This window comes from Meriones unguiculatus, chromosome 18 (genome assembly GCF_030254825.1).
Source record: "Meriones unguiculatus strain TT.TT164.6M chromosome 18, Bangor_MerUng_6.1, whole genome shotgun sequence".
NCBI lineage: Eukaryota > Metazoa > Chordata > Mammalia > Rodentia > Muridae > Meriones > Meriones unguiculatus.
Genome location: NC_083365.1, coordinates 55259067 through 55279749, shown reverse-complemented (window position 1 = coordinate 55279749; position 20683 = coordinate 55259067). Strand labels below are relative to the sequence as shown.

The 20683-nt window shown below is 41.1% G+C and overlaps 1 protein-coding gene across 9 annotated transcripts in view; it reads left to right on the top strand.

Moving 5' to 3' along the window:
- The window catches only part of Zcchc2 (zinc finger CCHC-type containing 2), a 46838-nt gene extending 27291 nt beyond the window's left edge, over positions 1–19547 (top strand). For 2 of the 9 annotated variants that reach the window (XM_060371448.1, XM_060371445.1), the window contains 9 exons: positions 97–191; positions 2281–2364; positions 3905–3962; positions 5940–6075; positions 7360–7424; positions 7661–7755; positions 10399–10572; positions 15612–17093; positions 18073–19547. In XM_060371448.1, coding sequence (XP_060227431.1) covers positions 97–191; positions 2281–2364; positions 3905–3962; positions 5940–6075; positions 7360–7424; positions 7661–7755; positions 10399–10572; positions 15612–17093; positions 18073–18140 — 2257 coding nt within the window. In that variant the 3' untranslated portion in view covers positions 18141–19547. The remainder of the gene's footprint in view (positions 1–96; positions 192–2280; positions 2365–3904; positions 3963–5939; positions 6076–7359; positions 7425–7660; positions 7756–10398; positions 10573–15611; positions 17094–18072) is intronic. The other 7 variants (XM_060371446.1, XM_021659106.2, XM_021659101.2 and 4 more) reach the window with 7 other exon arrangements.
- Positions 19548–20683: the final 1136 nt, after the last annotated feature.

Genomic DNA, 20683 nt, shown 5'->3' with positions numbered 1-20683 from the left:
TTCTTGAATGCAGCACGCACATAGGCTGGCTGTTAAATCGAACTGAGACTCTACAGATGCACATTGGCAGTTAATATAACTCTTCCTTTTCTGCAGGCAGCTATTCTCAACTTCATCCCAGGCTTTTCTTCAGAGTCAGAAAGTACGCAGCTTTTTTCGGTCAATATCATCGGAGTCTCAACACAGTGTCAGTAAGTGCCCTCTGTTCCTTTGTAGAAATCTGGGAAGTGTTTTTGTTTGTTCAGTTTTGTGCTTTTTTTTTTTTTTTTAATGGGGTTTGTTTGTTGCTTGGTTTTCCTGTCTTTCTGTGCCATCCTGTTATTCAAACATAAAGAATTTTAGACAAAAGTTAAGGAATAGAGACATGCAATTAAGAAATATTTGGCCTCATCATTGAACTTTACACTGAACCTTTAAAGATCATAGAAAGTGTAATAGAACCAAGCAGAGTGGTTACCGTAGAAAGGAGGCCCTTCAGTTCCTTGCAGAGCTGGTTTACGGAGCCCAAGAGGTTGCCTGTGCTGGGGCAGGATGTGTGGTGTCTCTTTCTCCTGGAGTACCATCCTGTGCTGACTTTTACAGCCCCTTAGCCCATATGCATCTCATGTGTCCTTTGCCCCATCAGCATCTAAAGACCAGCCTGTGTTAGACAAAGGATGCTGTCCTTTTTTGTCCTTTTCCATCCTTTCTGTTGTGAACTTCCTTTGGATCTTTTAGGCTGCGGCTGCTTGAAAGCTCGGCTCTTCCTAGAGCCTTATAGCTTACTGTTCTGGTGTCTTTGTGTCCATTACTGTCACTGCCCCTTAAGAGCACACCTGTTCAGTAGCAGACTGAACAGCACCTCTTCAGGAAATTTTCTCAGTCTTGCTTCCATGTGTTGTTTTGTCTTCATGTTTCATTGTGCACCTTTTCTGTCTCATGTTCAGTATTCCACAAATTCTCTTCAGCCTGACTTTTAAACAAATATTTTGCCAATAATGCTGATATGTCCCATAGATAATTTCTCTGCACTTTAGGTACAGCCAGTATTTTCCAGAACACTTTTTCTTTCTGTCTGTTTTCAATTGTCATTTTTTTATACTTAAAGGAAAAAAGAAAATACATGCCTCCTCAGTTTGAGGTATGCAAAAAAGATGAAAAATATAATTGACTTCTCAATGTGTATTAGCTTTTAAAGTTTAACTGCTGGTGTGGCACATGTGGTATCCGTATGCATGTCTTAAATGTTTGGAACCTAGTTAGCAGGTAGCACCGAAAGTACAATTGTAAGCCCAGCTAACTGAAATAAGGTGCACCGCTCCATGGCTTGGAGGCTGAATTTTCTAATAGGGGCAGAACTTCTTAAAGTCATAGCTGTTCTAGAGCTCTGCAGGCTTCTTAATAGTCAGCACCTTTCCCCAAGCCAAAGTGTAAGCATTTTTAATGGTTTCTACCAGTAGCATCTGGCTCATCTTAAAACGGTGTTGAAACAAAGTTAAGCTTCTTCCCAGATTATCAGCCTGCTCAGAAAAGCTGCCCACATGGGATGTATGCATATACATAAGGCAGAGTCTGGTGAGGGCTTGGCAAGGTTTTAAATGTGCTAAGGAGCCTGGCAGGTTTTATCTGGAGTGAACATGTAAAGAACTGTTGAGTGTATGCGTGTTAGATTGTGGAGAAACTTGTCAGCAGTCTACATGTGAGAGTTGTTTTACTGAAGAAGAACACAGTGCTGTCAGCTTCATTTGCACACTTCAAACAAACAAACAAAAACCTATCTTTTGTTCCCCTGGGTCAGAACAATGTTCCCTATGCTAACAGATAACTCTTGTGCAAACAGTGTTATACTCTTGAATCTACTGCTCTCAAAATATGTTCAACAGGTCAGTGCGTATCCATAATTACTGCTTTGTAACAAACAAATTGGGTTTATAGCATTTCAGTATTGCCACAGGGTTTTAAAAAAGTAACAGTGTACAACAAACTGGAAATTTTCAAAAGTTTAGACAGTAGATAGTAGAGGCACACTCCCCCATTTGGTCCTTTGGTGAGTGAGGATGCTGTGACTGACAGGTGTGGGGTGACTGCTCCACCCAGGCGGTGCTGAGGGAACAGCTGGCTCCAGGACTCCACTCAGATAGTCCTGCGCATTCTTGAAGGTCCTTCCCTGGAGAAAGGTTCTTTCACTAGTAACTCTTCCCTCTCCTCTCCTTGGGGCAGAGGGATAATCATAATACTTATTTTCTTTATCTCACTACTATAATTTTCCCAGAGTTAGTAGTATTGAATTATTTCCTGCAGATAACTTACAGTCCTCTCTGAAGACTTCTAAGATATTAGAACACTTAAAAGAAGACAGCTCAGAAGCTTCAAGTCAAGAAGAAGGTAATTGTAGACTCACTAGACTAAGTCTGCATACACTGACGCAGGGTCAGAACAGAGTGAAGAGAGCCCACAGACAGACAGACAGGGGTGTTGGGGTGTGTCAGACACGGTGCTAGACAGCAGAGCAGCGGGCAGAGAAGAGGTTGCTCACGTCATGGGGTTAGCACAGCTGGCTTTGATTTTGAGTGAGTATTTATCAGATCCCACCATATGCCATGCATGAAGCTTTCAAGGGAATGACAAGTGTTTTTAAATTGTAAAGTTTAAAGATTTATGTGAAAGCCTGGAGAAAGGCGGCTTTTGTTGAATAAGGTGGATCATGACCATACATTTGACTAAGCAAGAACTTAATACTTAGAAAACAGTCTACTGACGAGATACCAGCAGGGGTTGACAGAGAGAGGAGTAATTGCTCACAATAGAAGGCTCCTTTTACAGTGGGTCAGTGAAATCATCATCATGTGATATCAATCAGTGAAACATTCCTTTCAACAGATGTGTGAGTTTATGGATGATGAAACCTCTACCTAATAGGCACACAGCCTCATATGTAATTGAGAAATTAAAGGAGAGGATAGTGAGAAACTATTGCTTATTCATCAGACCGGTGAACCATTTTCAAGTCTGATGCCCCAAGCACAGTGGCAGTGGGAACTCAGACGATACAGATGAGATGTAAATTGGCACACGTGTTTGCACAGGCCACATTTGACATGATGCAGTGAAGCTGGAGATCATGGCTGCTGCCTGCTGCTGATTCAGCATCCGTGAAACTTGGCTGTGTGCTCCCTGCAGCATGGTTTGTAGCAACAAATACCAGGGAGTTGCCTGAATGTTTCAACTAAATAGTGCTATCACTGTTAGGCAGCAGTTAAGGAAAAAGGTATTTGTAGCATATTCAACATGCCACAGCCCTGTATGAGTTTATGAATGTACGCACATGTACGGGAAGTTAAAGTGGAACTTTCACTAGAGTGACTCAACAAGTTAGCTAATAGTTAACCTCTGTAGAGGGAGAGTGGAGTGAAGGGTGACCCTTAGTCTTACCTCATATGTTATTTCTTTTTCTGAGTAACTAGAGAGTGATTTTGTACATGGGTGTATGTGTTTCTTACAGACTTAAAAGTACTGAAACTTTAACGGAAATAGTTTTACCTGAAGTAAATACAATTTGAAGTAACATGTTCACATTACATTTGCATGGCTTTGAAGAAGATTGTTTTGCACATTTGAGGTGATTCCGTAGTGTATTATGTAACTGAAGATGTGGCACGGTCTCTTCTGTAAGCTTGGTGTGGTGGCACACACCTGTAATCCTAGCACCCAGGAGGCTTAGGCAAGAGTTCAAATTTGAGGTCAGCCTGGACTATGTAGAAAGACCCTGTCTCACAGAAACAAGTGGATACTCCCCTTATGCTGGGAACTGTGCTCGGCAGGGGCCACCACTGTTTAGATACATCAGTTAGTATATCATCTGCTTTGTGTTTTGCTACAGCATATAGTGTCAAAAATTAATTCTGCTTTTTTTTTTCTACCCTAGATGTGTTACAGCATACCATAATCCACAAGAAACATGCTGGGAAAAGTCCTTCTGTGAAGTAGGTATCTCACTTGTAAACTGTGAATGCCTTTATATACCTTACAGTCAGCCAACGTTTAGTTAAGTCCCTGATACTTTGGTTGTCTGCGATTCTACCATTTTGCTCTGTTTCTTTCAGTTGTCTTACCTGCTGTTCTCCTTTTGTCTCTTTCCTCCTTGCCTTTGGAAGTTCTTCTCTTGTGGCAGCCTTCATAGTTACACACCATATTTTGTTCTTCTGGTGGTTACCCCAAAAATTGCAGTGTGTCTTTTTACCTCTTAAAGTCTAATGTAAATTTGTGCTTGCAGCATTTCTCAAGTAATCTGAGGAGCTTGGATCACTATAACTTCTTTTTTCTGAGTTTTAAATAATAATCATTCTGCATTTTCATTCTCTTCATAGTTTTAAATTTTGATACCCTTTTTCAGTGTTCATTTAGGTTCTTTTTTGCGCAAGCATCCACCTATGATGGATTCTCTTTTAAATGAAAGCACTGTTCCCTGCAATCCATCTGTATGGATGAATGCAGTTATGGTGTGTGTGTGTCCATGCCTATGCAAGCGTGCGCTTTGTATTACTAGGTCCTGGACATGGATCCTCACAAGTGCTAGGCTAGCCCTCTGCCTCTGAGCTACACTTAACCATGAGTGCAGGGGAGTTTTGTTTTGTTTTGAAACAGGATTTCTCTGTACAGCACTGGCTGTCCTGGACTCACTTTGTAGACCAAGCTAGCCTTGCAACTCACAGCGATCTGCCTGCCTCTTGCCTCCCTGAGTGCTGGGATTAAAGGTGTGTGCCACCACACCTGGCTGCAGTTTTAAGTTTTTATCTAGAGGAAAAAAGTACAGTTTGCCTTAATTTTTAAAAGCCTTTTTGCATGCTGTGTGATTCTTGGTCGGTAGTTTCTTTCTGTTAGCTCTTTGAAGCTATAATTGACCACCTTCTTCTAACCGTATAGTTTTCACCTGCGGTGTATAATCCCCTTCTGCCACCTGATGTCTCTGGCAAATCACATGAAATCATTTATGTCATTTCCGGTTTATGTAGCAGTGGTCCTGCCCCCTCACTCAGGTACCACAGGCTTTCTGCTTTCTTAGGACCTTTGCTGAATCTGTGGGCACATGCTCGCTTGTCTCTGTCCATTTGTGTGGAGCCTCTTTGCTTATGGCAGTCATTGTTCTCCTTTCTGAGAGCCCCTCTCACTTTAGACGGCTCTTGGGGTGGAAGCCATCATCCCTACTGTTGAGTCAGTCTTGGTACTGTTGTTTCCTTAGTTTTCTCTCCTGGTGCTTTTGGGTTTTGCTCAGTTGTCTGTGATAGACTTTGTAGCTGGTTTGCATCAGTTATGCTTCTAAAATCTTTGTATCTTTTGATTTTAGAAAATTCTTAGGTCACGTCTTCAGACATTCCTCTTATTTCGTCCTCTTGTGCCATCTTGTCACAAGGTCCTTATGCGTGCACACACCTCACTTGTCTTTTACATTTTTATGTTATGTCTTTTTCTTCTTCTCATCAGTTCCTTTTATCAGGTTCCCATCCATTGAATTCTTAATCTGGTTTTAGAGAGAATACTTTACGTTTGATTCTTTCAAGTGAATTTGCAGCCTCCTCAGTCTTCCTGTATTCATTAACAGTGTTAAACACCCAAAGTCTATACCCAGTAACTTCTCTGGATTCCTTAGGCCTGTTCCTGTTGTCTGTGTTTTGAAGGGTTGCCGATCACTTTATGCTGATCCTTCAGGTGCCTCTTCATGCATTTCCTCACTTAGCAGGTTGTGCAGCCTCTCTGTTGAGCTGACTGGCAGTGGAGCATAAAATAGACTTTTGTTATTTCTTAAGAGTATCCACTTTTCGATATACCTATCACTATACACTCCAAAACAACAGAATCTAAGAGGTTGGCGAAAGTTTTCTTGTACCTTCTTCATTGAGATGGTAGAGTAGGTTAAGTGATGGGGACAGACTTCACACTGTCATATGCTTTCTTTTTATAAGCAGTGCTGGTACAAGCTGTTCTCCATTGGATGGGCTTACCATGCAGTATGCAGAACAGAATGGAATTGTGGATTGGAGGAACCAAGGCTGTGCCGCCATTCAGCACTCAGAACACTGTGTGACCTCAGCTGACCAAGTATGTGGCGGGTTGGCTTTGGTGCCATGTGGTTAAAGCATTGCCACCCTGTGTTTCCTAAGAACTGAATGCTGTAAGCTCAGTGTCAGGTGGCCTATCTATTAAGTGAGGGAACATTTCAGCACCAGACTTTATCCTTAGATATGATTGAATTCTTCTGAGGTCTGGAAAGTTCTATCTAGATAACTGGCTGTTTGTGTAGGAATTACAATTTATTAGGACACCAACGATCTTTATTCTAGTTCTAGGGGTTCATTAAATTATTCAGTTTATTTACATAGTGGTAGCCTCAAAAAGATTATTTTATGTCACTGTCTTGAAATGACAAGGTTTTTCAAGCAGTAAATGAATGTTTGCTTTCTCGTGAACTGCTGTGGTGAGAGGAGAATGCTGTAGTGCCCTTAGTAAAATGTGCCCCCACACACTGGAGCAGAGAACTCATGCTGTGAGTGCAGTCTGTTCTCTCTGGTAGACTGATTTGTGAACTTTATTGTTTTTGACCAATACACAGATCCATGTGTGTTTTTGTGGACTAGAGCTTATTTTGAGAAATTGTAACTCGTCACTGTTTCTCTATTCCAGTGTCTATGTCCTGTCTTAAGTTTGACAAATAGGCCAGTTTTATTGACCCAAACGTCAAATGAAGACCCATAGCGAATGCGATCACTCAATCCCAGTCTATTTTAGACAGTAGTCTTCCTTGCCCACAGCAGTAACGTACCCAGAACTCGGCAGGCAGAGTACCTGAAAACTAAGTGGTATCAGATCCTGTATGCTTTTTCCTGTACAGACGTGCAAAGTTATGATAGACTTTGAGCTGGGCCCAGCGTGAGGTTAACAGTACCACTGTAATAAGATAAGCTGTAACATTATACTTTCTAACTTAGGTGGTTGTGTTGAGGTGCTTAGTTGTTCTCAGGCACGTAGTGACTATGTCCTGAAGGGTGGGGCCAAGTTCACCAGTTCGCGCAAATGGAAATTTAAGACATGCAACGTGTTTACTTCTGGAATTATCCTGAGTATGTTTTTGACTGGTTGACTTTGGAAAGGGAAAGTGGAAGTAAAGAAACCTTATTGACTTGAGATCCGATTTAAAAGAACAGTTTTCCCATGATTCGTGTTACGTATTCATCATAGAATATGTATGCTTTCGTTCTTCTGTAGGTAACATCAGAAGTGGGCTGGAAATCAAAATGTGTTAGTCTATGATGGGGAACATGTCATTTTAGGATACCTTTAGCAGTGTGGTGTAGCTGAGGTCTATTTCTTTTTTATTTCTACTAGCACTCTGCTGAAAAACGAAGCTTATCTTCAGTAAATAAGAAGAAAGGAAAGCCACAAATAGAAAAGTAGGTTCAATTTAATTTTTCCAGTAGTAATAATTAGGAAGGACAAGCATGCAGTATTTGGCTATGGATGTATTTAGTTTTTGTATATATATAAACATATATAACTAAATAAAATAACTATATAGTACATAATTCTCTCTATATAAGTGTCAGGAGGATTTTAGTACTACTATATTTAATGTTTTTGATAGAGGACCTTAACAAAAGTATTGATAATATTAATATATTTGGTTTAGGGAGAAAATTAAGAAAACGGAGAACAGATTGAACAATAGAATAAATGGCATTAGACTCTCTGCTCCCCAGAATGCTCATGGCGGTACTGTGAAAGGTAAGAAAGGTCTTTGCTCCGGTGCCTCTTAGTCTGTTAGTGTAGCCTCAGCTTGGTGGACACTGAGCTGTTGTGCCAGTCCCCTGCCTGCCGTGTTCAAGAGTTCCCAGTTTGACAGTCTATCCTGCAGAGCTGGCTGGTTCTGAAGCCGTGGAGGTCTTCTCTGCAACTCTGTGGCCCACCCTCAGGGAAATGGACACATACTGTCAACTTTGGAATGTTGCTGACACTTTTTAGAATTTGATGGCTGTTCTTTGTAGAGCTTTGTTAGACAAGGTTATTTCGTTTGCATTTACCTAACATCTCTGAGGTAGAGACCGCGCCCCTCTGTTGAGAGTAGAGTCATCTGAAAAGCCCCCTTCTAGTCACCAATTGCTTTGTTGTGTTTCACCAGCCTGCAGTATTGTAAAGATAGGAAAAGAGTAAAAAGCCGTAGATCTCTAGGAACATATTCTGTGTTTATGCCACTAACCCACTGATTCCAGAAATAACTTTTTTTTTTTAAGTCTTAATGTCCTGGTAGTGCATTAATTTGTGATACAACAAAAGTAACAAGAATTTACTTTATATATATATTTTAATGTACATTGTTATTTTGTCTGCATGTATGTCTGTGTGAGGGTGTTGGATTCTGGAGTTACAGACAATTGTGAGTTGTCATGTGGTTGCTGGGAGTTGAACCCAGGTCCTCTGGAAAAGCAGTCAGTGCTCTTAACTGCTAAGCTATCTCTCCAGCCCCATTATCATTTACTTTTAAATTTTAAATTTTAACTTCTCCTTTGCCTAATAGTACATTCATATAGCTAAGAACTAAGAAAGAGAACAAAATAAAGGTCTCTCACTGCTCCCTTCTCTGTCCTCTGCTTCCAGGAAGCAATCTGCGCTTTTAGTCATCTCTGTAAGCAGTGTGTTTTGGAAACCTGTGATATCTCAGTGCTAGGGAGGATGGCGCACTCCAGAAGGCCCAGGCTTTGGAGGCTGAAGCAGGAAGATTACCAGTTTAGTTCAAAGCCAGACTAGACTACTCAGTAAAATCATGTCTTTTTTTTTTTTTTTTTTTAATTGCTTTATAACTATTCTAAAGAGGCATATGCAGTACCACACAGCGACCACTTAGAACTTGCTGCTGCGGGGTCTGGAGAGATGGCTCATGTGGTTGCTGGGAGTTGAACCCAGGTCCTCTGGAAAAGCAGAGGACCTGGGTCCTCAAGAGCACTTTAAGCTGTACATTCATGAGGACTTGCATCTTACACAGCACCACAAACTGAGTTGGATATGATCTGACAGGGCTGACAGGGGCTTTTAACCCTGGAGAATAGGGGTGGTGATTGCTGAGCCTGCTAGCCTTAGCCTAATGGAAAATGTGTGCCTTGGGTTCAGGGAGAAGCCATCTCAGAGTCGTAGGTGAAAAGTGATAAAAGACACCTGCACCTTCTTTTGTTCTCTGCATATGCGCACACAGGCAAGTGCATACGCACATACAAACACAAATACACCCCCAAATAATAGTCAAACATTAAAAGAACTTAACGTCCACCTTAGCATGCCAGCGTTTCTTTCTTCCCACCTTCCATGTTTCTGATTGCTGCACCACAGAGTTTAGAAGGAAATCAGATCCTCTTGAGATTTCTTTTTTGGTACAATTTTTACTCTTCTATGAGACTGCTACCACTTTCCTTACAGCTTCTTGAGTTTTTGTGCAGTTTTTCCTTGGCAACTTGGTGTTAACCAAAAGAACCCAGCGATACATACATTCTTAATGCCTATACTTTTCATAATTCATTTAACATTTGTGTGGCTATGGTAGGCTAGGTCAATCATTAACCATCTTTACATGGTTAGACCTTTATTCCCTTCTTAAAGCACTGGCTAAATCAACTAAATTTGCTTATTCTACAAATATGTCTCCTCTGGTACATATTTTGCCAGGGTGATTAACAGTTGTTGCCTTTTATTGGCCGACCATGTTGCCATAGAAATAATTAGCTTGTCTGTACATCTTAAGAATTCCCTAGAATTGTTTATATGGATTTGTACAGTAAACACATGTTAGATGCTGGTCGTGTAACAAAGCCTGTGTTAGCAGTCGGCTTAGAGAAATGAATAGGATGGGTCTGAGCTGTGTCTGGGCTGCTGTGTGAGTGATTAGACGTGTGACTATTCTGTCCTAGTGTACCCACAGCGGATGTAGCTAATCGATTTTGTGAACACTGCAGTCATTCCTACGATGTCTTGGCATAAGAGTGGCCTCTGGGCAGAAATTAAATGGCTATTTAATCTGCTTGATTAAAAACATGTTGCTTTTAATACACTAACATGGTTTTGACAGAACAAGTATTATGATAGACCACCCACCCTTGGAGGGTTTCTTTAGCAAGTCCTAGGGAGATAGACTCTGTTGATTTAGAACGTAGCTCAAAGTGGGTGATAGTGTCCTGACACTACAAGAAGCTGATTCTGATTAGGAAAATAGACTTGTTCTGTGCCTTTGTTTTAGATATGTGTTTATCAGCTACTTAACAATGAATTTTAATATAGATCAAAGACAGTTTTTAGGTGTTGTAAGAAAACAAATCATTTATAGCTACAACTAATTTCTAATTCCATTTGAAAATTAACATAACTATTTAACATAACTTCTAGAGTTGTTATTTTTAGATATGAATTTGGACATTGGATCGGGACATGACACATGTGGAGAAACATCTTCAGAGAGTTACAGTTCTCCGTCTAGTCCACGACATGATGGAAGAGAAAGTTTTGAAAGTGAAGAAGAAAAGGACAGAGGTTTGCTTCTAGGAAAGGGGATTGAAAAAGGTGGGGGTGGATGAAACTGTTTTCTCTTAAGCAAACTCAGAGTCACAGAAAAAAAACTCTTTATTGACTTAGAATGTGTATAAAAGTTATTTAAATGTCATTCACTGTATATGAAACCAAAAAGAAAGCAAAGGGGACTTTTTTGCATTTAAAATTTTTTAACTTTTTTAATTTATTCATTATATATCCCAATTAAGGACTCCTTCCTCAACTCCTCCTAGTCCACTTCCCCCAATCCACTGAAAGGGGGAGTTCTCCTCCTCTACCATCTGCCCATAGTTTATCAAGTGTCATCAGGACTGCCTGGATCCTCTTCCTTCTGGCCTGGCAAGGCTATATTGCCAGGGGCAAGTGAGCAAAGAGCAGGCAGTCGAGTTCATGACAAAGGCATGTCACTGTTCCCCTTACTAGGGACCTGAACAGAGACTTGAGCTACTGATCAGCTGCATCTGAGCACGGGGTCTAGGTCTTTTTCATGCATAGTGCTTGGTTGGTGCATCAGTCTCTGCAGGACCCCCTGGACTCAGGATTGTTGGTCTCCTTGTAGAGCTTCTACCCTATCTCTGTCCTTCTGTCCCCTGCTTCTTTCATAAAACTCCTTGCACTCTGCCCAAACTTTGGCCTTGAGTCTCACTATCTACTTCAATTCCCTGTTCGGTAGAACCTGTCAGAGGGTCCTCTATAGCTCTATAGGAGGTTCCTATCCTGTTCTCTCTCTTCCACTGCTTCTGGTGTCTATCCTGTTTGCCATTCTGAGTGAGATTTAAGCATTCTCCCTAGGATTCTCCTCCTTGTTTAGCTTCTTTAGGTCCATAGATTTTTAGTATGGCTATCCTATATTATATGGCTAATATCCACTTATAAGTGAGTATATACCATGCATGTCTGTTTCTGGGTTACCTCATTCAGGATGATCTTTTTTAGTTGCCTGTAAATTTCATGATTTCCTTGTTTTTAATAGCTGAGTAGTATTTCATTGTGTAAATGTTCCACAATTTCTGTACCCATTCCTCCGTTGAGGAACATCTAGGTTGTTTCCAGATTCTGGGTATTACAAATAAAGCTGAGCAAATGTCCTTGTTGAATGGTGGGGCATCTTTTGGGTATATGCCCGGGAGTGGTATAACTGGATTTTGAGGTGGTACTATTCCCAATTTTCTGAGAAAGCACTAGATTGCTTTCCAGAGTGGTTGTACAAGTTTGCACTCCCACCAGCAATGGAGGAGGGTTCCCCTTTCTCCACAACCTCTCCAGCATGTGTTGTCACTTGAGTTTTTGATCTTAGCCATTCTGATAGGTGTAAGATGGAATCTCAGAGTCATTTTGATTTGCATTTTGCTGATGACTAGGGATATTGAGCATTTCTTTAAGTGTTTCTCTGCCATTTGATATTCCTCAGTTGAGAATTCTCTGCTTAGCTGTGTACTCCATTTTTAAATTGGATTATTTGGTTTGTTGGTGTCTAATTTCTTTAGTTCTTCATATTTTCTGCATATTAGCCCTCTATCAGATATAGAGTTGGTGAAGATCTCTTCTTAGCCCATTTGTCTTTGGTATACAGGAGAGCTACTGATTTTTTTTTTTTCCGCAGTCTGTAGGCTGTCATTTTGTTCTGTTGACACTGTCCTTTGCTTTACAGAAGCTTTTCAGTTTCAAGGGGTCTCATTTATTAATTATTGATCTTAGAGCCTGAGCTGTTAGTGTTCTGTTCAGGAAGTTGTCTCCTGTACCAATGAGATCTAGGCTCTTCTCCACTCTTTCTTTCAACAGATTGAGTGTGTCTGGTTTTATGTTCAGGTCTTTGATTCACTTGGACTTTAATTTTGTGCAGGGTGATGGGTATGGGCCTATTTGCATTTTTTTTTTTTTACATGTGGACATCCAGTTAGACCAGCACCATTTGTTGAATATGCTTTATTGTTTCCATTGTATGGTTTTGCCATCTTTGTCAAAAATCGGATGTCCATAGGTGTGTGGGTTTATTTCTGGGTCTTCAGTTTGATTCCATTGATCCAGCAGTCTGTTTTTATACCAGTACCATGAAGTTTTTATTACTGTTGTACTATAGTACAGTTTAAGATCAGAGATGGAGATACCTCCAGATGATCTGTTATTGTAGAGGATTGTTTTAGCTATTCTGGGTTTTTTGTTTCTCCATACGAAGTTGAGAATTGTTCTTTTAAGGTCTGTAAAGAATTATGTTGGTGTTTTGATGGGAATTGCATTGAATCTGTAGATTGCTTTTGGTCGGATGGCCATTTTTACTATGTTAATCCTACCAATCCATGAGCATGTGAGATCTTTTCATCTTCTGATATCTTCTTCAATTTCTTTCTTCAGAGACTTGAGGTTTTTTTTCAAGTCTTTCACTTACTTGGTTAGAGTTACACCAAGGTACTTTTTTTGTGTGTGGCTATTGTGAAGGGTGTTGTTTCCTTAATTTCTTTCTTAGCCCATTTGTCTTTGGTATACAGGAGAGCTACTGATTTTTTTTTTTTTTTTGAGTTAATTTTGTATCCAGCCACTTTGCTGAAGGTGTTTATCAGCTATAGGAATTCCCTGGTAGAGTTTTTGGGGTCACTCAGGTATACTATCATATCATCTGCAAATAGAGATACTTTGACTTCTTCCTTTCCAATTTGAATCCCCTTGATCTCCTTTACTTGTCTTATTGCTCTAGCTAGGACTTCAAGTACTATGTTGAAGAGATACGGAGAGGGTGGCAGCCTTGCCTTGTCCCTGATTTTAGGAAAGGAGATTATAACAAAATCATTTCCTTGTGGATAAGAGACTTATCAGAGTGAGCACAGCAACCACTCAGCTCACACAGTGACAGGTTTTGTGGGAACTCCAGATTTAACTTTTTTTTTCCAGTGACTTCTACTGGTTTTCAAAGCTATTTTCATTGAGCTATTGTTACTGTATGGACTGGAAAGAAAATAGATGGCTAAGGGTAGGTAGGGTAAGGGAAAAGGGTCTCTGTTCTTAGATACACCTGTTTTTCTTAAACATTCCTCTGATTGCCCTTGGCCTTTAATTAATTTCCACCTTTCTAAGAAAGTTGATTTTGACATTGGAGAGCCTTACTGTCATTCTCCTGTAAAGCCTATGTTTAATGAGGATTATTCCTTCATATGTGCCTACCACAACTGATGGTTAAAATCATGGCGATGATGGTACCATGCTGATCACGGACTCAAAGAGTTTCTCTGTGAAAATGTGGTTTCTTGTTGCACAGTTTTCCGCTCCCTGGAACCTTAGCCTCTGTACTTAGGGCATGTCTCAGTATACTACTACTTTGCAGATGGTTGAAATCAGTCTTTACCTTGTGGTTGTTTCATAGTCACGTCAAACGAAGCCTGGTTAGTGCTACTAATCTGAGGCCACAGTGCACTTACGCACAGAGTTTTCTCAAGAAGGAAGTGAAATAACCTCTCAGAGCTCTGGGGCATTGGTAGAATCTTTTGCCTTAACTGAACAGACTGCTCTAGTGCACGCTGTACTTACCTCTGTGAGCTGTGCAGGTAATTCTGACTCTTGAGCAGATTTCAGCACGTTGTAGGATCTGTGGTAACTTTGTAGCATCCCTGTTTTGTTCTCAGATCTTTTAGATGATAGGCCTTGTAGAGGATATGAGGATATGGCCCTTTAGGGCATAGGCTTACCTAAAGACAGAGTCCATTAGGATGCTTCCCGGCCACACACTGGGATTGAGAGCTTTGAATGTTTCCCAGGTTTTGAGAACACAAAAAGGCTTTCAGAAGTGCGTGGCTTTGTTGTTCGTCATAACGATGCTGACACTTTATGCTTTCGAAAGTTAGTACAAAAAATCCTTCTATCCGATCCCTGTAGTGCTTCAAAAATTATAGGATTATCTACTGTGACTTAAGACTTAACGTTTTAATTTAAATTTAACTGACCATTTGAAACATGGTTTCCTTTTCTCTTTTTGATCTTGATTTTTGTTCTTCACTCCGCACTGATGGATGGTACAGGTCCAGTGCCTTGAAGAGGTTGTTAATTTAGGGATACTATCTTTATAAAGTTTAGTAAAAAGTAGTGAGTGATCTATCTGGTAGGGGACATATTTGCTATAAGCATTCATTCATTAATCAAAGCTACCCTCTAATAAATTGAGACAGTTCAGTTAAATACTAGATATTCTGTGTCATTGAGTCGGTTTTATTTAGCCTTTCATTGGGAAGATTAATTTTTGATACTCTTATTTCAAGAATGTTTATCATTGTCAGCTGCATATAAACAGCTGACAATAAACAGCTTGTTTATAAATATAATAAATAAATTGAATATAAACACTCTTTTCATATAATCCAGCTTAATTTATGAGAAGAAAGATTTTTACACTGCACACATTGTCTAACTGAGCTGTGTAGACTACAGTGCAGCCTTTTCCATTTTGAAACACTGCATCAGGTACTACCTTGGCTCCTCTCTGTCCTGACTGGAAGCTGGAGTGACTTTGGTGTGTACCATGATGTGGTTCAGGGTTCAACACGGATGTGGAAATGGCAGTGCGGCTCTTCTTCTTGTATTCCAACAGTGTGTTCATTGTGAGACTAATATAGTCACTTTTATATTTTCCCTGTTTGAATATACTGGTACAAATACTAATTCCATTTCCCACCTTAAGCATTTGAGTTAAATATTGCCTTGATCAAACTCCTAAATTGAATCATTTATGAGATAAATTTAAAGTCAAGTTTCATGGTACTGAATTGAGAAGAGTACCTAACTGATTATTTAATGCTTATCTCAGTAATAAGGTAGTGATGCATGCAGATCTCTCATGTTTTCTATTCCATTGACCTTTGTTATTGTTGTTTTGTTCATAGCTCCATTTTTTTAGAGATAAAGCCAAAGATCAAAAGAAGTCAGCTTGGGCAGTTGGGAAATGTGATAAAGGGACACATTTCAGACTTGAGCTTAATTTTGGATGTACCTAAATTTTAGAATAACAGGAAAAATGGAATTCAGCCTGGTTTACTCTGTGTTTGCGTGTTTGTTTGTTTTTTCTGCAGACACAGATAGCAATTCTGAAGATTCTGGGAATCCATCATCAGGCAGGTTTACAGGTTATGGCTCTGTCAACCAGACTGTCACTGTCAAGCCACCTGTTCAGATCGTCTCACTGGGAAATGAGAACGGAAACCTTTTGGAAGCTCCGTTGACCTCACACAAGTACCCACATATTCCCTTTATGCCAGCTCTACACTGTGTCATGCACAATGGTGCCCAGAAGTCGGAAATGGTCATTCCTTCACCCAAAGCTGCAGATGGCAAAGCAGTGGGGATGCTTGTCCCTAACCCCGTGGCTCTCTCCACAGTGATGGAGTCCACAAACTCAACCCCTGTTGGAATCCTAGGTCCAGCTGCTTCCGGAGAGTCAGAGAAACACCTGGAATTGTTGGCGTCCCCTCTACCCATTCCATCAACCTTCCTTCCACATGGTAGTACTCCTGCTTTGCAGCTAACATTGCAGAGGCTGAAATTGCCACCACCACAGGGATCTTCTGAGAGTTGCACAGTTAATATTCCACAACAACCAACCGGAAGTTTGAGCATCGGATCACCAAACACTGCCTTTATTCCTGTCCATAACCCAGGTAGTTTCCCAGGATCTCCTGTGGCTGCCACAGACCCCATCACAAAACCTGCATCCCAAGTGGTAGGACTCAATCAAATGGTGCCTCAGATTGAGGGAAGCACAGGGACCGTCCCTCAGCCGACTAATGTGAAGGTAGTTCTTCCAGCAGCTGGCCTCTCAGCTGCGCAGCCACCAGCTTCCTACACCTTTCCAGGCTCACCCCTCGCTGCCAGTGTGCTCCCCACCCAGAATTCCAGTGTGCTCAACACAGCCACTTCTGCCCAGCCAGCCAGTACAGGCATCAGTCAAGCCCAGTCCACAGTTCCTCCTGCTGTTCCTACCCACACCCCAGGTCCTGCCCCAAGCCCCAGCCCTGCCTTGACACATAGTACTGCACAGAGTGACAGCACATCTTACATCAGTGCTGTGGGGAACACGAACGCTAATGGGACCATAGTGCCACCACAGCAGATGGGCCCCTGTGGTTCTTGTGGGCGAAGGTGCAGCTGTGGGACCAATGGAAACCTTCAGCTAAATAGTTACTATTATCCCAATCCAATGCCTGGACCAATGTACCGAGTCCCATCATTCTTCACTCTGCCATCCATTTGCAATGGCAGCTACCTCAACCAAGCACATCAGAGCAATGGAAACCAACTTCCTTTTTTTCTGCCTCAGACTCCATATGCAAATGGACTGGTACATGACCCAGTTATGGGGAGCCAAGCCAACTATGGCATGCAGCAGATGGCAGGATTTGGGAGATTGTATCCTGTATATCCAGCACCTAATGTAGTTGCCAACACCAGTGGTTCTGGGCCCAAGAAGAATGGGAATGTCTCATGTTACAATTGTGGTGTAAGCGGGCACTATGCACAAGACTGTAAGCAGTCGTCCATGGAGGCCAATCAACAAGGTAATCCCACTAACCCCCAGAGGACTTGTTTTTGAGTTCCCGCTTCTTCTCGATTATGTGATTCTGTCTTAGCAGAAAGATCGTTTGTGTGTTTGTTTACAGAGGTTGTCTTTTCAGTGACAAATCAAAATGCAGCCAGAGAAACCCAGTGTAGACCCAGGTCATGGAGCACGAGGAAGGCCCAAAATGAGCCAGAGAAACCCAGTATAGACCCAGGTCACGGAGCACGAGGAGGTCTGAGGATGTTTAGTTTGTCGCTAAGGAGTGACATCAGAGGTCCTTCTCAAGGCTCAAGAGAGAGCATGGAAATCTACATTCTGTAATGTTAAGCCCCTTGCTTGCAGCCCTGTATTTCAAGAGTTACAATTCTCTTTCAGAGTACGAAAACTTTCAAAGCTTTTAAATACTGAGAACTAGGATACAAGCTAATTATCTGATACAGGGTTTTTAGTCTGGTTAGAGCCTCAGTGCAACTGGCTGGCTCACATATGTGCTCATGTTGCACTTTGACTCGGTACACATAAACATTCAAGAGTCCACTGAAATTTTATAGGAACAGAGTTATTTGAATATCAGTTTAGGAATTAAGAAACAAGAACGACTTTGAATAGTGTTAACACCAGAAAGAAGAAAATGCACTTTAATAGATGTGGGTAAGGGACCAGATTCAGTTCTGGTCACCCTTCTCTCTCTTGCATCTGGCCTTTGTCATTGTGCCAGATCTTACTTAGAGAAGGTCTTCAATCAGGAATATGTTAATTAGGCATCCTCAAAGCAAAATCCAGCTAAGTAGCTTTAGGTTATACTTAAAGCACACGCTCACCATTGCGTTTGAGAGAGTAACTTTCTTGCTGTTGTGGACAGGAGTTAGTGCTGAGGAAGGGCCTTTGAAAGCATGCCCGTTTGCAGTCTTGTGTAGTGGTTTATGATGCGTTTAGTCATAAGCGGTGACTTAGCCGTTCTGTCTTTCCTGTTTTAGGCACTTACAGACTGAGATACGCACCTCCCCTACCCCCTTCTAATGATACGTTGGATTCTGCAGACTGAACGAGTAAAGCTTGCCTACTTAATGCACTCGAGTGTGGGGAGTCATGGGGTGTGGAGGGGAGGAAAGGAAAGGTATTTTGTTTCTTTGTCTGTACATTTCCTAAATTTCTATGCAGTTGGGCGTTTTCATTTCTCTTTTACCTGTGTCCAAGATAAGAAAGAATGCGATGCTCGTGAGCCGCTGGTCTCCTGGTTCAACAGCAGGCTTATGTGTATGATGCGTGTAACTTATCCTTCAGACAAACTCTTGGACAGAGAACGTTGACGTGTGCTTTCTACACTGAATACTTGCTGTGTGCAATGTTTACTGAATCTTTAAACTGTGTATTGACCAATTTGTTTTCACAACACTGGTAACAGTAATATGGTTTTGAAAAAAGCAGCTTTGCTTCTTCCTGGCTTTTCTCACTTTGACCCTAAACTACACGTTTCTTGCCAGCTACCCTCTTCCCCTGGCCTACAGCAGGAGTGCTCAGCAGTCCTTGTCTTCTGTAACCTGCTCTGTGTATGAACCAAGGGCAACATGTTTCACCGTACATTTTAGAAGTCAGATTCCCAAGAAGTATGTATATCTGTCATGAGAGCATCACATAAATACATATATGCAGCACTTATGCAAGTTAACATGAAAACAAGTGGTGGAAGTCATACTTCAGGAAGCCGAAAATGTGAAATGGACAAACAGGCCTTCCGTGAGAGCAAACAGCTTTTCCTTCCACCACGCTTTGTAGCTTGTTGCTTCAGAGAGACACAGAGTGAACACACTGGTGTGGATGCTTGTGTCCGTGAGGACAGTCAGCAGCCAGTCTTGCTTGTTGTCTTCCCACATGACCTGACCAGACACCAGCTGTGACAGTGTTACATTGTGTTGACAGTGTGTGCTTTGCTGTATCTGAACAGAATCTGTGGGTTTCTACAGAAGTCAGGGATCTGCTCCCTATGCTGTGTCTCTTAAGCAGTGTCACTTTTGTAACTGTTTACCACTATGCTTGATTTACAATGTGAAAGACTGAATTCTGCGTGTGTCGAGATGGTATTAATCATGTCAGTGTCATGTCACTAAGTTTAATGCTGCTGGGTATTTTTTTTTTTTAATTTTTTAAGCCAATCTATGTACTAAATTGCTTCCAGGTAATTTTTTGATTTCCTGAAGTGCACTGAGGTTATCTGGGAGGTTGGATGATCTTCAGTGACTGCTGCATTCAACAGCAATGAACAAGTACCATTGTATAGTGTAAGCGTACGGGGTAGGAGGCTTTTCCATTCCTCGGTACAGAGTAGAGAGGTGGACTTTTGTTGTGGGGATATAGTTGGTGTGTGGCAGAGGCACTGAAACGTTTGCTCTGGGTTCTGAAACTTGACATTGTGAGACAAAAAAAAAGAAAAGAAAAGAAAGGAAAAAAAAGACACTTGAAGAAAAAGAAGCTAGTTCAACACTTCAGAAGTAGCATTTATATTTATAGCACCAATGTACATTCTGAAACTTTCAGGGGTAGGAGCTACGGGGAGAGAAGGGGGAGTGTGATGGGGTAGACGAAAGCTTTAATTTAGAAAGAAAAAGTTCAAGTAAAGGAAATTATTTTGATTAAATATATTTTATTTGACCTGGGTATTTTTGGACCACATTATTAACTTGTTAAGCTGCAGTTGAGTTGTTGAGGGAGAGTATTGATAAGCCTTGTACAGGTGCGCTGTGACTCACCAGGTGTACTTTGTGGAGCTTATTTTATGATTTCAAGTACTGTACTGTCCATAGGAGGTATGTTACCCTCTCCTTATTTGTATGTTTACCATATACTTTGATATTTGAAATGTTATGTACTGGAAAGGCCACTTATATTTCTAGAACAGATTGGATTTTATGCAACCTTTTTCCTTGAATTAACAGCAATAAAAAAAAAAAAAGAAAAACAGCCCAAGAATTGTGCCTTATTTCAAGTTTTATAACATTGAAAGTGGGTTTCATGATAATTTTTCTTTTAAAGAATCAGTTCATTTCCCTCTTCACCTGGGCAGTGTCTCCCAACGTGATTTACTGCCTGGATGTTCTAAAGTCTTTCTCTGGTTTACCTGTGCAGCTTCTAATGGAAGGGAAGGCAGTGGCCATCTTAAACAGGGCAGTCCTGTCCTTAGAAACTAGACATCTCCTTACCAACAGCACGAAGGATCCAGTGTATCCATTTTGTTGTTTTCTGTTGACTGTGAGAAGCATGCAACTATTGTGGTTCAGTATTAAGTTTTTTTTATTTGTTCTTTTTTCTGTAATCCAGTCTCAAGTCTAAGTCTTTAGGCTGTCAGTCATTTTTAAACATTGGAGGTCAGTGTGCCTGTTGTGCTGTTGAAGTCTTTCCGAAGTGCCTCTCTCTACCCCTGGCATTCACATAGGCAGGACACTGTGAAGGGCAAACCCAAGGCTGTTAGACTATTCCCTGACCACTGTCCATGTGTGTTTGGTTGTTCTGTGGACACTGTTTCTATTGCTGTGATAAAACGCCATGACCAGGGCAACTGATAAAAAAAAAGTTTATTTGGATTTACGGTTC